The sequence below is a fragment of the Falco cherrug genome, chromosome 7, assembly GCF_023634085.1.
Source record: "Falco cherrug isolate bFalChe1 chromosome 7, bFalChe1.pri, whole genome shotgun sequence".
Lineage (NCBI taxonomy): Eukaryota > Metazoa > Chordata > Aves > Falconiformes > Falconidae > Falco > Falco cherrug.
Window position 1 is genome coordinate 20,591,976 of NC_073703.1, and position 17,335 is coordinate 20,609,310.

At 39.5% G+C, this 17,335-nt stretch overlaps 1 protein-coding gene across 1 annotated transcript in view; it reads right to left on the reverse strand.

The window, feature by feature from the left end:
- Window positions 1-17,335, reverse strand: part of MTMR10 (myotubularin related protein 10) — a 41,515-nt gene that overhangs the window by 16,916 nt on the left and 7,264 nt on the right. Inside the window, exons 3-5 of the mRNA XM_055716189.1 lie at window positions 9,665-9,801; window positions 8,461-8,533; window positions 6,162-6,304 (exon numbers count right to left, since the gene is read on the reverse strand). Of these exons, the coding sequence (XP_055572164.1) occupies window positions 6,162-6,304; window positions 8,461-8,533; window positions 9,665-9,801 (353 nt within the window). The remainder of the gene's footprint in view (window positions 1-6,161; window positions 6,305-8,460; window positions 8,534-9,664; window positions 9,802-17,335) is intronic.

The window sequence follows — 17,335 nt, forward strand, 5'->3', positions numbered from 1 at the left end:
TGAAAGCCTTTTACTCTGCTGATCTGCTCTCAAGACTTGAGGATGAACTGCAAGACATTAAAAAAATTCCATTGTGCTGCCAAATAACACAACAGAAACACAGCAAAACCTATTTTTAAAAGCAGCGGCTGAAATCCCTGCCATTTACTTGCCACATTTGCGAAAGAGAGTACGTGTGTGCTGTGTTAAGGGGGGTAAACATGGGTGAGGGGAGCCAGCTAGCATTCAGCTCTGGTTCCCCAAGAAAATGAGACCACAGCTGTGGGTTTGATTCCAGCAGCTAAGAACAGACATGACTCGCAGCACCAGGTCCTGCAGGGGTGCAACACTCCACCTGCAGCTTACAACACAGGCCCAGCACCGACCTCTCTGCTATAAAAAAAAAAAAAAAAAATTCTGCTACCACCTTCACTTTTACACTTTAGACAAATTTCACTCACTAAACAAATATTAAAGCCATAATCATTTTCAGTTTATTCCTTACTAAATCCATGTAGTAGTGTTATTGTCTGAAGGTTTCAAAAGACAAGCACATTCCATAGATCTCAGCAGATCATCACCATAAGCAGAAAGCTCTTAAATTGGAAGACAAACATGTTTTACAGGAAATGTTCTCATATCAAACTGAAAAATGTTTGGTATTCTTGCCAATTTTCAATTGTGTAAAGCTGAAGATATGTAGGCTTAGGCAAATAACAAGAGAATAGCCTGCTTGTTGGGAAGTTCATTTATTAAAAGCCGTAAACACAATGGCTCTAATTATTTCGTAGCACAAAGGCCATTTCCCTGTGTCAGTGTCCCCTGTTCAACCCCTGCCCGAGACAAATAAATATACGTTCAGGGCAAGCCCTCCTCTTCTTCAACAGGAATTTTACCAAGGACAAGAGCTTCAAAATATTGCTAATGCTCTCAGAAAAGAGTTTGGAACCATCATATTTAAGGCGCACTAAGCTCTCACAGCCCTGCATTTCATCTCCTTGCCTGAGCCAGGCGGTCTGTCTCCAAGTCCCTGGGAGGGTACCATTCTCCCCTGCTACTGCAATTCCTGTTCCGAGTAGACACCTGTAGTACCAAGTTGTGCAACCAGGACCAAATCAAGTCCCACAGACAGAATTTGTTCATCTTCCTGGGCAGGAAGTCTTCTCCAGAAAACCAGCTTTCAGGTAGCAAGCCTTTCAGCCCTGACCATCACGCCCATTCTGCTCGCTGCCACACTGTGAATTGTCTAACGCAGAACTGCTTTTCTCCCTCTACAAGAATTCCCATACTCACTATACGTTTAAATTAAGTATTCTTAATCTGGTTTGAGTACGAGTAATCTACACAAAGAGGAAACAGTATAAGGATTTCAGAAGCTGAAGTAAACATTTTAGGTAGATGAATCCCTGTTTGTAGGAGAATGTGTTTGAATTCTAAGTACAGGTTTCCTAAGCCTTAAAAGAAATACCTTGCTGTTCTTTGAAACACCTTTAGATAAATTCACTTCTGAAAAAAAGTTTTCTTTACCCCCTCCAATCCCTCTCCAAGGACCATAAAGGTGACCAATTCTGCCATCTGTATAAACAATTAGAAAAAGGTAATACAGAAGGGGTTTGGGTTTGTTTGTTTGGGGGTTGTGGGGAAGCATTAGAAAAGGTCAGGATCGTTTGTCCTAAGCTGAGTTTCATATTATTCTTCATAACAATTAGGAAAAAATTGTTCCACTCCATCCCAAGTGTTATGACGTCTGAAAAGGCTAGTTTCGATTGCACAGGAAACAAGATTGAGATAAATAAATTTCCTTCTGTTTTCACTAAGCATGTGTTTCTCTCGTACGAAACTGCTCTCGTACTCGTTTAAAGAAGCTTCTTGAAGGAAAAGAAGCGAGGGAGTTCCAGAAGAGAAAGTGACGGAGAAAATGGAGATCTATTTAGGAAACAGGAGATTACAGGGTGTGTGCCATCGTGGTGCACTGCCAAGATTCGTACGTGTGGTGAGGCAACACGCTATCCATCATCTCACAATCATAAGAGCTAAAGCCTCACCTTTTCATATACTCTAATTTCTGAGTCTAATATCAAGTACTGTAGCGGCCAGAAATTAGCAGGTTTCAGTTTGACCGTTCATTGCAATTTTTGGATCAAAATCACTCCTTTTCCTTTAAGGAATGTGAAATGTTGCTTCTTTCACACTGCCTAACTTAAGACTTCCCCAATGTGCTTGCCCTTGCTTCCCCGTCGTCCGCTTCCTCCCACACCCATCTGGCTTTCCTTCCTTCGGAGACTCTATGGCTTTAGCCTAGAGACAAAACACGATTAAACTGCTAAACTGTGAGGAGTGCAAGTTTCCATTCTCTCTATTACTCCTTAAACTCTTAACTCCCAAATATCCATTAATAAAAATGAAGAAGAAAATATTTACTTGACTGAGTAATGTTGAGACAGTATTTTATTAGCATGTATTGGCTGCAACTGATGTTGAAGGTATTTTTTTAAACAGAATTGATTTTTAAGCTGCCTCATGCTAATTTACCCCCAAATAAAGTAATTCACCTCAAAATTCAATGTGTTCTTACAATTTCTTTCTGCTTAAAGGTAGAGAAAACCACCTCTGAATGTTCTACCAATATTACCCATGCATCACGTCTGTGATCAAGTCAGATTATCCACGTCTGGAGCCCGACGGCTTTCAAACTTGGATCCTCCTTTTCACACTTACTACCAAGAAGAGACTCAGAATTCTCTCTATTCCAGTAAAGCAGCTTAATTAGTAAGGATTATTCTCCCTCATGCCCTGTTCGGTAAACACAGACGCTTCCTCAGGAACAGCTCACGTTCTCTCTGCCGACGCCAATTCATGGAACTGAACGTAGTGGAGCACTTCCACTGCATCCAAGGAACTATGCAGGAAACAAATTACTGAACTGTATAAGGTTCGTATCTGCTCTCCTTGTAACTATTCCATACATTTAAAGTTCACTTTAAAATAGTAATTACCAAGTGTATTCTTTTTTATTTCTATAGCCATCGCTCTGAACAGAACATTTGCTGGTATCTGGCAACAAGTTACGAGACATTTCTACTCCTATAGTTTGAAGTGTGTATTTCAGTTGGCATTTTAACCTACCTGTGCTTTACTCATAGGACGATACTCCTCTGTATTACCAGGATGACATTTAGTTAGAAATCTCCCTGCTCCAGTTTGTAGAGCTGACTGTATTTATGTGAGGTTTGCTAAAGGAGCCGTTCATGGTTTCCCAAGCACCGACCTGCAGGTCTCTGGCTTCGCAGAACAGAGACTGCAATACCAACTGTGACATCGCCTTCCCTTCTGCTTATTTTAAAAACAGTAAGTGAAAAAAACCTCGTTTGAAAATAATTGTCATAAAAACTTCAGACATGATTTTAATTAGACCTTGCACAATTCACCGATTCCAAGACATCCTGAGTTCTGAAGTTTTGCAATGTTAAGCACCCTAAAAAACCTTCGTAAAGCACAAAAGCATAATTTGTTCAATTCATTTTTGACACGGGAGGTCTTCATATCTAGCTCCAAAATGAGCAGAAGCAAATTTGTGAGGAAAAAAAGACAAAACTGACAATTCTTTTGATTTTTTTCCTCAGAGAGATTACTGGAGATTAGGCCCCTGGTTTAACAGGGAAGAGAAGAAGCTGGAGGGGGTCCAGTGGTGGGCTACCAAGATGACTATGGTCTTGCAGTACATCTTCTGAAGAAACCAGGCTCATTTAGCTGTGCACTGATGAGCCTGCAGGAAACCACTACCATGAAGGTAGCTACAGGCTCAGTCTTGCCAGGTGACACGATGGGCAGCAGCCAAAGTCTCATCTTGGGACATACAAGCTGGACATCTGCAAAAACATGCAGAACTGGAACAGGTTACTCACAGAGGGAGAAAGCTCTCCATCCCTGGAGGTTTTCAAGACACAACTGGACAAATCCACAGCTAACCTGATCTAATCCTGCCAACTCTGAAAAGGAAGGTGGACTAGGTGATCTCCACGGGCTCGTCCCATCAAGCACCACTGCCCCCACAGCCAGCTTGCTGCTGCACCGTTCCGTCAGTCCAAAGGCAATGCTAGCCCACTCCGGGAAGAGGAGCAGGAATTCCCTCACCAGAACTCAGCTATACTTTAAGTCTTGCTCCCCCCTACAACAGTCATGCACGCACCATTATTTCCCAGCAGACAGCTAACGGTGTTTTCAGGCACAAAGAGCTGGACGTAAATAGATACTGAAGAGGCCCTTCAAAGCTATAAGGAGGCCTGACCACCTTCCTTTGTTTTTAAATATCAGAACCACCTTGCCAATATGTACTACTTGAAGGGCAGGAACAGAAACCAGATAAAATCTTTCAAGAGCGTGGTGCTAGCATGCCATTTAAATGCCAGCGAGAGCAAAATAACTCCACACACTATGCTGTGTGAGACCACACTAGTCATGTTCACCAGCATCCCAAAATAATTCCACCAAAATCCTGATAGAAGAAACCTGATCTCAGGACCTCACGGTTTTAGACATTTATATTTTAAGGCCAACAGAATGTTACTGTGGAAACATTAGGTTATGGGAACCTTATCTCCGTTCAGTGAAAGTGTGCTTCTCTGGTACACCCACACCAGGTTTCAGTAACCTACTTGATGCATCAAAGCTGCAACAGTAGCTGCACAGCTGATACAATTTGTACAAGTTTTCTTCCGCTCCTCTAGCCAGGACTTCTGGTATGTGACAATGGCAACTGGTACACTTTCGGGCACCCCCAGCAGCTGTACAGTGACACAGACCCAGACCCTGCATCTCCAGAACTAGCTGTTCCTGCTGTCCACAGAAACCACACTGCACCATGCAATTATGAATGCATAAAGCAAGCGCCTTCATAAACAGGTTTAGCTTTTTGCTCTTGCCTAAGTAAACGCAGCACAAGTGTTAATGAGATGCTGAGTTCACGCTCCCTTCCCCCCTCCTCCAGGCTACTCACTCCTCTTAGCTGTGACAGCCAGTTACAAGCAGTTGCTATAAAGATAGTGCTGCGCCAAGGAGATTCCAGAGAAGCTATGGAAAGGGAACGGACGGCTGAAAGATTGCCAGATGTACGAGGATACAAACACAGAGGCAGCAGGCAGGGAGAGCTCGAGAAAAGCAGCAAGGGCAGAACAGCCAGCTTCATTACCGGGCTGCTCCTGGACCTCCACCAGAGGGTAAAAGGTGAGGAAGCGATGAGCTGGTTCACCAGCCGATAAATGCAAACAGACTTAGGTCTGGGCAGATGGGTCTTAGGGCTTACAGGGTTAAGCTCAAACTTTATCCTAATGAGAAGGGGAATTCTTAAGCTCTGCGAGCAAACTGGGGCATTCCTTACAAAACAACCGCTGTGCCATGCCTGGCCACGGAACGGTGCCACGCAGGTCAGCGGAGCCGTAACTCTGAATAACTGAGGGCACAGATCCAGGACAAGGAAGCTGGTGAGTCAGTGCTGTACAGAGACCAACCATCTCTGCACAGCAGAAACCAGCTGGACCTTACCAGGCTAAAGAGCAATGTACGATTCTGTTGAGACTTAAGACAACAAGTGTTAAAACTGGGGAAGGAATGAAATTTCTAGGACAGAAGTAACTCCTCTTGTCAAGAAGCATGCGAGACTTTTCAAATAAATGTTGAGAAAGAGCACATCGTTCCATGTAGATCAGACACACTGGTTACTCCAAGAGCTCGCTGGAGAACTCACTACGTGAAGCAAATGTGAAGTGTATATATAAGACAGTATACTTTACCTATGGGTAAATAAAGCTCGTGACTTTCAGAATATGTATCAGTTACAAACATTTTCCATAAAAATGTAAACATCTGTTGTACAGCTGCAATGCCGTATTCTGATCCCATCTTTCAAAAGATTTGTTTCATAAATCAGTAATTTTTAAACATACAACAGATTTGACAAGAAATGCAGGTTTATCTTATATGAAAAGAAACAACATCATCTTAATTTTTTTTACTTAATAATTTTGTCTCTAAAATTCTAGCTAATTCTCCTCTAATGGAATGTGATTAATCTGCAATTCTTCCCTGCTAATTCTCTATCAAAACATAAAATAAAATGATTTATTAGCACAGCTGTTGCTACATGTAATGACTACAAGGCAAGATTCCATAAAAAGATAAAATACCTTTTTTGCACTTTCAGGACCTGCTTCATCAAAACGAAATCTGACAATACGGAAGTCTTTGCAATAAATTATTAATTCAGTTGGATTAAATTTAAGCTTTTGGTTGGGACCAAGGACCTTCTGCTTCCTCTTGGTGTCATTCACTGTAAAGAGAAGACAAAAGTTATGGGACTGTGTTTTACAAGTACACAACGCAAGACTGGCTCACGTCCACAGAAATGCTGCTAGCACCACTTTTTCATTTAATAGTATATCTTAACTGTTCAACTGAGTAGACAACCCACAGGTCCTCCTGTTCATCAACCTCCTTTCAAACACGTGGCTGAATTAATGTTTCCTGTATGCCCAGATTATTTTTGCCCATCAACAACTTCACAAACAAGGCATTAACATGCAGTATTCCCAAAAGCAATTCTTCCTCCCAGACAGTTAGTAGTGTACGCTGCAATCCCCTTCTGATGCACAGTAATTGGCATATATGCTGATTTTTTTTTTTTTTTTTTTTAATGGATAAAAAGACTAATCTTAACTCCTTATTTCTTACATAAAACTCAAGAATGTAAGTACAGTCAATTGCCAGCTGGCCTAGACCCACAGAGACAGGCCGCATCTCTCGGCCTATGTAGCTCCTTTTCAGAGAAAGTTAAGTTGCAAAAGGTAAGCGTCACAGAAGCCACAGAGATTTTATTTGTGGTAACTGATAGAAGTGGGGCACAGGGCTGAGTGACTAACTGACACAGCTGCCCGGTTGCAGGTATCTTCTGGTTAAACTTAGGTGCTTCCAGGGAACACGGGTGTTTCAGGGACACCTGCGGCTGTTGCCATTCAGTGTACCCGCCACTAAGAACCTCTGCTGCAGCACGGGTAACAACCCCCCCCAGCTCGTGATAGGAAAAGCTGATGTTTCACTAAATTTAGGGTGAACCTGCGTAACAGAAAAACAAAGAATAATCTCAAGTATGTGGCAGGAAATACTGCCCTCGCCCTCTGAAGAGCTTCAAACCGCAATGGAAAAGCTGAACAGAAGGGGTTCCTGGAGAACGTCTACCATTCTTCTAATGAAACCGCAGCTGTTCGTGCTACTTGACAGTTTGGGGAAACAAGAAAGTAGATTCATCTAGGATCTATCAGCCTTCAAGTTTTAAAATAAGTGCTATCTGTAGTCCTCTCCCACTTAGGAACAACACATCTCATGTGAGAGGACATAATTAATAGAACAATTATTCAAGGCTGGCTGGCTGGCTTCCCCCCCTGTTTAGCAGCATTTATTATATAAGCATTTGTATGAGATGTTAAATAAGAAGATTGCAAGACCCCATTTATAAATATCTCTCCACACAAAGCCGTAATTAACAGATTTGCAATATTGCTACTGTTTAGTCACTTCTACCTGGTATTTATGGAAAGGGGCAACAAATGTGGGCCAGTGCAAGACCATATAACAGGTCAACAGCACCTCTTTCTTTAAAAAAAAAAAAAATCCTCATAATGTTCTTCTTCAGCTATACATTAATCTTTTCACAGTGATTACAACCAGCTCCCAGAGCGGAATGGATTACTGGATAAACTTTGGGCCCTGAAAACTTTTAAGTAATGATTTAAATTACCTACAGTCAGAAAACCAAGTACTTAACAGCCCATGCTGTGATCAAGGCTTGGAAAATTATGAGTTATAAGAAATTCTTCAACTACAAGATTAATTATTCTTAACATTCTTCTTAACAAACAGGTCGGCCTCAAGTATCTATCAAAAACTGGTTCTTCAAAATAAGTATGTTATAGGTTATTTCTTCAGTTAAGACATCTATTGTTATTTGTAGATTTTTGTAGCCCACTCCACTAGCTACTAACTTGCTAAGAATTACGCAGGCTTGAAAACTCTAGCATTTACACTGTCAGATATCCCAGCTATGAGTAAATTGTGTAAGTGAACTGCTTTTTGCAATCTCATGTATTTACATGGAAGAGGTTCAGATGCTTGCACACAAAAAAGTCGCTAACAAAATTCTGCGCTGTAAGAACTGGTGCCTATCCTGGGACACCTGGTGCTTCAGTACTGTAGTTAAATGTAAAAATCAATATAAAGACCCAACTAAGTACATCTCCTGCACGGCACCAAAAGTTTTATTTAGCTTTTAATGCTTTTATCCTAATCTTAAACCAAATTCTTCAAATCATAGAAGATTAATGACATAAAACCTGAAGCGTCAACAATCGTGCACATCACAAGCAGTTAACAGTTTAGAAGTGAGTAACTGTAAAGCCTGTCACTCGTTACACTTAACTATTTTGGACATACCTGTGACTATCTGCTCAATGCATGTTAGCGGGACATCATGCTCACCAAGGAGGAGGTTTTTGTAATGGAATTTCTGAAACACATGAACTCAGAGCCATTAATTGCAGTTCTGCAGTTCGCAACCAGATATAGAGAACAACTTTGAAGAAATGTTGATGATAAAAATCAGGCATGCCTAGACTTTTCTGACATGTGGCACCCTGGCCTACTCACAAGCAATTTGAGGCTGCGGAAACAGTTCTCTTGTGCTTGTGAATTGCACAGCAAACAGTTTAGAAACCTGCACAGAGGATGCAAAATAACCCCAGTACTTGCACTGAATTTACTAGCCTCAAAAATTGCTGGTAGAAATTCAATACAATCTGAAGTATTATATATATATATATATATATTACATAAAAAGTCTCCAACTATTACTGTAATCATAGAACAACAAAAAAATACTAATTCAGCTTTTAGAAATGAGTTTTGAAAATTACTTCATGTCAAAAAATTAATTTTTTGAAGTAGCTGTGGTCAAACTTACTAACCATTATTGAATAAGCATCTGCCTACTTTCAGAGCTTCATGCATGCCTAGTTAATGGTGTGCTTCTTTTAAAAGCCCAAAATGAATGTGAAAACTCTATTGAAAATAAAATACGGCTCACAAATTTGGTTTTCAAACAGTCCTGTATGCTGTGCTGTTCAAAAACTGATCGAGGTTTTGAATGTCACATGTTCTGCTTTGACAAAGGCTTATTTTCTCCCCTTTTCTTGTTGCTTCATCTATAATGAAAACTCATTTCATGGTTCCATTGTCCTCCATTAGTAATGCCAATAAAACTTGGATGCATTAAAGGCTTTGCTAATCTGACGCTTGCCTAGTCAAAGGAACATTTGCAATTATCATCTTCAAGGAGAAATATGTTTTTATATGATTCCTGCTTTGCCTTTTGCAAAACCACTTCCCAATGAAGCCTCGATAAAAAAGAGATAAATAGAGCTGGCTGTACTTCCATACCAAACTGGCTCTGTTCCGATATTCTCAATGAAGGGATGGAATAGCAACACATTCAGAAGAGGACAGTGGAACTTCACCATTTAGCCTGCTTTGTTTTAGAAGGCATCACATCAGATATGAGACAGATTCACTACATTTAATTAAATCCATTTTACCTATCACATTTATTGTCATGATACAGCAACGTGAGTTAATAACAAACCTGTAGTGGCATTGGGTCATCCGTAATAAAGGAAATCTTGAAGTTAGTGCAAACCAGTTTGCCCCACAGGTCATATTGACTTGTATCTGTTGCCATGCATTTTCTTACAAAATTTACTTCATTGACCACAATTTCACCTAAAACAGAAAAGGGAAGGGGAAAAGAGAAACCTATATAAATCTTGTATGTGCAGCGATCCTAAGTCTGTAGTACCAAGAAACCCTTAACTCTTTACCTGTTTACCTCTTCTGGGTAAACCTGGAGTTTAAGTAAACATCACTCCAGGGGAAAAAAGAAAACTGCCATTCCAAAATAGGCAATGCTGTGCAGTAGTAAAAGCAAAACAACCCAACAAAAAAAACCAAACCACCCAACAACCAACCACACACCACTCTCCTTATACCCAGAGATCAAAATCTGCAAATCTTCACTAGGAGAAAGTCATTGGTTTGGACAACAGTGTCCTTTAAACAGAGGCATATGTTTATGTACTTCAGCTAGCATTGATTTTTAAAACTGAAATTAACTGGCTATTGTTAAGTACTTTAGAGAGTTTTATGAACTTCATGAATTCAGAATCATCAGTCCACACCTAGTTTTGCATTTATAAACAGATTTTCAGGTGATTTCATAAAAATGAAACCAGAACACAAACACATTAAACATTCCTCGCCATTTCAAAGTTTCTACTGCAACCATCTAATGAAGGAGACCAATAATTTCCTTTTGTAAAACAAAATTTAAATGAAGAAGAAAAAAATTACGCTAAGTCATCTGGGATAAGCTACGAAGTGAAAAAGCATACAGCCAAATGAGACTGAGGACCAATTAAGAAGAAAATCACTATATGTAACGTTACTGTTCAGTTGCACAACAGAGGTTTCTGAAAACTCAACAGTAATTTCATTTTTCCTTCAGGAAAGGAACTTGGTCATTTATTTTGCTCCTGTATTGGGCTTTTGCTTCTGTCACAATCAACCACCTCCTGCTACTGCTATCTACCATAAAGAGCGCGGGAATGGGAGTATACCAGCTATAGATTTTTGTTTAAAAAAAGACTAAGGACTAAAGATTGCTAAAGCCTAATTTGCTCGTAATAGGTGGGGCATATTTAGTCCCCGTTGCCCAAAATGTCATCTCAGCTTGTCCTACGCTTTGCAAGAAACCAGTCAGTTCTTTGGGTGGCTAGAGCGGCAGTAAGCAGCTATCTGCATGCCCAACGAGCACGGCCAGAGCTTTGGATAAACCTCCCATCTGTCTCCTGATCTACAGAAGGTATTCTCAGGTAGTTATCACTGTGCCCAAGTAACCACACATCCAAAGAACTGTCTTTAGCACACCAAACGTGAGCAGAACAAAACCTTTTGCCAGTCTTGAGACGCAGCCTCTGCCCAGGCTGCTCACCCTGAGCTATTCCGCTGAGCTGCCCTTCCAGCTCTCTGGCCCCCAGTGTCATCAGGCACCAGCCTGGACATCCCTAAGGGTAGCAGCAGAGCCCCTGCTTTCAGTTCAGCTGTAATAAACAGCTACAACCATGTCTTGGGCTAGCTCTGTAGCCTTGAGCTGGCAGAATTATGTTCAGTATTCTGGGACTGTTTGACGACGTAAGGGGACAAGTTTCATTGACCTGCAATTATCATATACATGCATGAACTATACCAGAAGCAGCAAAGAGTTGTGAAAATGCTCTATAGACAGAGGCACTGGAGCCCTGAAGTCTTTTCTCTATCATTACTGAAATCATTACTGAACTGTGGTTAAATAAGCTTTCGATTCTGAGGGGAAAAAAAAAAATATGTATCTGACTCTTGACAGCTTCAGTACAAATAGTTAAAAGTTCAGCCAAGTCCACAGCAACTGAAAACAATGTCTTATAATGGGGTACACGAGAATGACAAGCCCTACTTCTGATAAACACTGTAATGAAAATGTTTTCATACTTTTAACAGAGTCTGGCCAGCATTTTTTCTAATAAACTATTTACTTAAATAACTGCAAAAGCCCAAACTGTATATTAAAGCAATTAATTCTCACAGCTGGTGTTAATCTTCAACCATTCAGTGTTGAGTTCTCAGCCACAGTCCCTGTGAAGCTTCCCCTCTCCAGTCAGTTGTTCCAGACCTACCTAACAGTTGTTATTCTTCCCACTCTCAGCACCTCCAGTGGATCCCTGCATTTCTAATAAAAAGATACAGAGAGCCCAATACACCATGAAGTGCAACTTCCATAGGTATTTTTTCTCCATAGAACATTCTCTTATCTGTTAACAAGCGTAGTATTTTTTAGTATCACACAGGAGACACTCTTGCTAAAAGCACAAATTACTATTACCAAACTATTTCAGTACTTCACATCTCTGATGCTACAAAACAGCAGAGAAATAAGAGATCCACGCAAACTTCTTCAATTTGAACCTACTACAGTTTAAACATGCCTGCACCATCATTCTCTTTACCAAAGCCTGTCCTTTTTACATCCTTCCTCCATTCTTCATAGTAAGTGTGGCTACACTAGAACATGTTAATACTAATCCTACTTCAGGGCATCTTCATTTATTCTCATTTCATCCAACATAAATACATCCTGGATTTTTTGCTCTAGCTACTCCTTTGTACTCACGTTTACAGCCCTAACACAGAACTGTCAGTTTTGAACCTGACTGTTATAATATGGCAAGACAGAGTGTGCATACCAATTCCAGCTGAAGGGTTTAAACATTTACAACGAAGCACGAGAAAGTCTGCAATGCAAATTTAATAGATGCAGTTTTCAAAAGCCAAACCCAACCTTTTTTTTTTTTTTTCTTAAAATGCAGGTTTGGAATTTTATACTAACCTGGCTTTTATCCTTCGTTTGGACATCCATAGTGAGCAATATAAAAAGGTGCAAACCTTCCAAACTTAACTCAAATTTAGGAAAGTAGATAAACAACATAAGTAGTATGTGCTGGTCTTGCACAATGAACCCTTCTTGTATTTGTAGTTTACTAGGTGATTTTTCTATACCGGTGTCAACAACAGAGCTATTCAGAGATATTACACTGCACTTTTTTACAATGTAGCTGCTGCTTTTTTCCAGTAAACAGTCACAAGCTGTTCCAGACACAGAACAGCAGTCAACACTTCCATGTGACTCCAACACTCAAAGAACGATCTCAAGAGACAAGAGCAGTTTGTTTAAACTCTGACAGGAAACCAGAAGAAAAATTCCAGGTTGCCACCCTTACATATAAAGCCTAATCAGCTTTAACAAAAATATTTCTACAATGAATACATGAATCACAAAAATAACACCAGAGACTGGAGGATACATCTAGCTAATACACCTTCCACTTAACACAGCCTCAGAAACTGTTAAACCTCAGCAAGACCCTGCTAAATTTCACAAAAGCACATGCACTTTGACTGTTTCTTTGGATGCTGACAGAATTCATGTTACGGATCTGGCCCACCATAGGGCATAACCCACTGCAATCCAAATAACATCCGGAAGCAGCACGGGCACGCACGGGAACCGGGCACAGGAGAGGCAGGACTGGAAATGCTGCGCTCATCAAAGAGCAGAGCAAGTGATCAATAGGTACCACAGCCGGTGTGCAACTACATCGATTCTGTCTCCCCAGCCTGCAAGTCATAACCCAGGCTGGTCAATTTATTTCTGCAGACTCTGAAAACGCAATTCCTGATCGATAACATCCTAAAAATAAAGCATGTTCTGCACCATTTTGCCTACTGCTGAGCAATATTTTTGTCATTTTTTGTGCCGTACCCCCCAGGACCAAGTTTAAATTTTTTATCTTATGAAGGCAATAATTTGTAACTTACTATCAGGAACTGTGGATCTAATAATCTGCATACACACGGATCACAAAAATAGATTAAAAAAAAAATCTTAGTTACTTTGTGTCAGTTTTATCACTATGTGTTATCAATAACAGGGCAATCAGTAAGTAAACTTGATAGATCTGAAAAAAATAAGCAAGAACTGCCAGAATTAGCACTGCATTAGAACTTGTAATTGGAAATTTCCATAAGGGTCTGGATTCTTTATAGCAGTAGGAGACACACAGATAATCCTCTTTCACCTATATAGCCAGTTCTCATGTTTGCTATTTTTGGCTTCTGTATTATCTTAGCTTAAAATTCAAGAAACATGCCAACAAAGAAGAGACCTCGAGTAATTTCCAGGTTTTCAGTTGCTCTCTGAAACAGTTGCCAAACACTTCCATCCCAGAGTTTCTAGCACAATTTTGCTACCTATGAATACAGAAGGAATATAACAGAACAGCATTATCTCAAAGCCTTAGTTTTCAGGGAAGAAAGCTGATCGCATATACATGCATGTTAAAATGATAATAAACAATATTTCTAGCAAGTTAGGAGCCTGATAGTTGCTAGAGGCAACAAATGGCTGAAATCAGACTTCATAAATGCATAATGCAAATCCTGCAGGCTCAAGAAGTTTGTAGGTACCTTACATATCACTAAGGGAACTTCTTCGATACTGTATTAGAAGCATAAGAATATATTTACTAGAATAAATTTCCTCACTGAGCATTGAAGTTCTAAATCAAAATCCGAGTATGTTTAGTGTACATTCAAGGTGTAACAGACATCAGGACAACAGAGGATATTAAGTATGTCATGCAGTCATATAATTCCTGCCTAAATTCATAAAAACGAAGCACCTGAATACACTCAGGAAACCAAAGCCCGGTTCCTCATTTATAATGCTGATCGTGATTATACCCAATTAAGAGAACAGAAAACCAGCTTCTTTATGTGAAAAGTTAGTCTAAAAAGTTCACAATAGAAGAGCTAAAATTAATTCAAGTAGCCATTTAACCACTAAAAATGCACATTAATGAGTTCACTTGTATTTAGAAAGATCTAAGTCTAAAACTGCTGCAAAATGACTGGGAAAAAAAATTAACTTCCGTAAATATCTGAGTAAGAATTTCCAATAAAATCTTCATTAATAAGTAAGTAAAATCCAGAACATCTTCACCCATTGAGCTGCCTTTTCTTAGCTGTTCTCTTGCAAAAAGAATACCAAAATTGTATGAGTTTATTAGTATGCACCAACCATTTAGATGTAAATGTCTCTAATCCACTTCTAAATGAATCTTCTGTTCAGTGTGCTCAGCCACTTCCAAACTTGAGAAAAAAGTATCTGTAAGCTCATGAAATAATTGTCTTTTATCTCTTTCCTGATTTTCATGAGCTCTTACAATGTATTTAAGGTATGTGAAGACAAAAAAAGCTGCACATGGTTGTAGATACCACCCATGTCCGTCCCCCCACGAGTATTTTCCAATACTTTCACAATTAGTTAAAAAATAAGACTACATTTCATTTTCTGTACATCTGCAGAAAGCAAAGAAATAAAACAAAGTTAAAAAGTTGTGTCAAAAGGACAGCTCAAAACAGAGATTACTGTGAATGAAAAACAATTTGGACATGTTCTATCTGCATTAATTTTTAATAGGAGGGCCCTGGATTTTTGTCAAACTAACCACTGCTTAGAGAGGGGTGCGTTTTAAATGCACACCACTGAAAGAGCCTGCTTTGCCGATCTGATTGGAAAAAATGTTATTAAAATATCACACATGAATATGGTGCAGTTTCTCTAGTTTGATAACCATCAGAAAAAGAGCATGACAAGAGCTTAGCTCCATTTTAGAAATGCTCAGTAAGGGAAAAAGCAGAAAAAAAAAAAGAAAAAAAAAAGAGTACAGACTTCTTGATAAAAGTCTTCAAAGAACAACTATTCTTTTCTCACGCACAACAAGATTAAAACCAGTATTTGTCCAATAATGGCTAATCTTCGTGAACCCTGTGAAAGAAACTGACGGCAGGAGGCAGCTGAAAAGATAACTGCTTTTCCGTGCTAGGATGGGATGCTCTGCAAAAGCCTCCCCCACACCCCAGAAACACAGGGAGGGATACAGGAGCGTAGAGCAGGCAACCAACAGTTCACACAGCAAGAAGGGAACATGGATCATAAGCAAGGCTCTCATTACCAACTAGATCCAAAACAAAGTATTGCAGTAAATTAAAAAGCTCATCATGCTTACAGAGTTGCTTTAATCCAGCAACTTTTATTCCCCCTAAAATGAAAGTTTCTCCTATTTTTGAATGGGAAACAAAGTTTTGTATTCCACATTCATTCCCACCTCAACCCCTGTGCTGGCACTGCCATTTGTAAAAGACTTTGTTAGTCACGTCAGAGAATTGATCCCGTTGAAAATAATTCTAACCACGTATTTTTCTTCCTTTTTTGACAGTCCTGATTTCATCAGAATTAGCTCTCTGATCCAGCCTGTTCTTCACTTGCACAAGAAAGTGTCAGCAGCAAGTAGCTAATAGGAACACACACCTGTGGTGAGAAAAATGGAATCAACAGCTCCTCTTGGCATCAGTAGGTATTTTTAGGCCAAACTAAAATAACCCTATAACCACCACTTCCCCCCCAAAAAAAAAAACCAAAAAAAACCAAACCCAAAAAACAAAAAACCCACACACCAAAACCAAAACAACCAACAAACCAGTTTTAGCAGTTATTTGGTCAGAGTGCCTTAAGGTGAACAATAGACAAGCCAGTGAGGAGGGAGAGCGTGTTTTGTGTTTTGCTTATTTTTAGTCTGGCTATATAAACTACAGATTCCCAAAGCCTGACTTTGCCCAAACAATATAATCGGTTACAGTTTGACAGGACTGTGGTTTTCAGCCTCTTATTTTATAGCTATGTCACTAATACAAGTTACAGATGCTTTTCTGAACTTGTCATATATTACCGGGTCTAGCTTAAATTACTCTGGTTTGTCTTATTAAATAAATCAATACAGAAACACATGTTCAGAAATTAGTTCACTGAAGACTTACTTCACTGGAAGCAAATATAATTGCCAGGAGACAAAACCCCAGCAGTTTGGTCAGCTGACAATTCAGCCTCCACACTAACATTTTATCCCTTCTGGACTTTCATGACTTGTGGCATTAAATATATATGGGACAGAGTAGGCAGACACCAGTTACTTTGGGACTGTTTTGCAGAAGGCACATGCAGAAGCATAAAAATTTATTTTAAAGCATGTTTATCCTTCTACCTTTAAAGTATGATTACCATATTGACCTACAGCTAACATGTTGCAAACAGGAAAGTATTTTTGTAGATATTTACCGATACTTAAAATACATTACTAGTCAGAAACTTTAAGACACGTCCTCTGTGTATTCATAACAAAGGCGGCAGAACAAACTGACTCCATCCAGTAAAATCCACTTGTAAGACCATAACTGGAACTTCAGCTTCTACATGCAGGCTGCCTTGGTAGTACTTATATCATGCCAGCCTTAAAAAAAGCAATCCCCAAAACAAAACAAGCAGTTAACTGAACCCAAAGCGTGCCTGAAAATTTACTTTGAGTCAAACAAACAAAAAAAGCTATAATAGAAAAGAGTATTTACTATATACTTACTGTAAGTGATGCCTCATTTATTCTAAATATAAGTCAAATGCTTGCTTTATTTTTAAGCTTCTTGCAGTATGAAAGATTAGTTCGCACAAAGCTGCTGTTCCAGATTTCAAATCTAGATTACGAGAGTTTCAAATTCTATTAAATAAAACATTTTGCAATCTTGGTGTAGACAAAATATACACACACACACA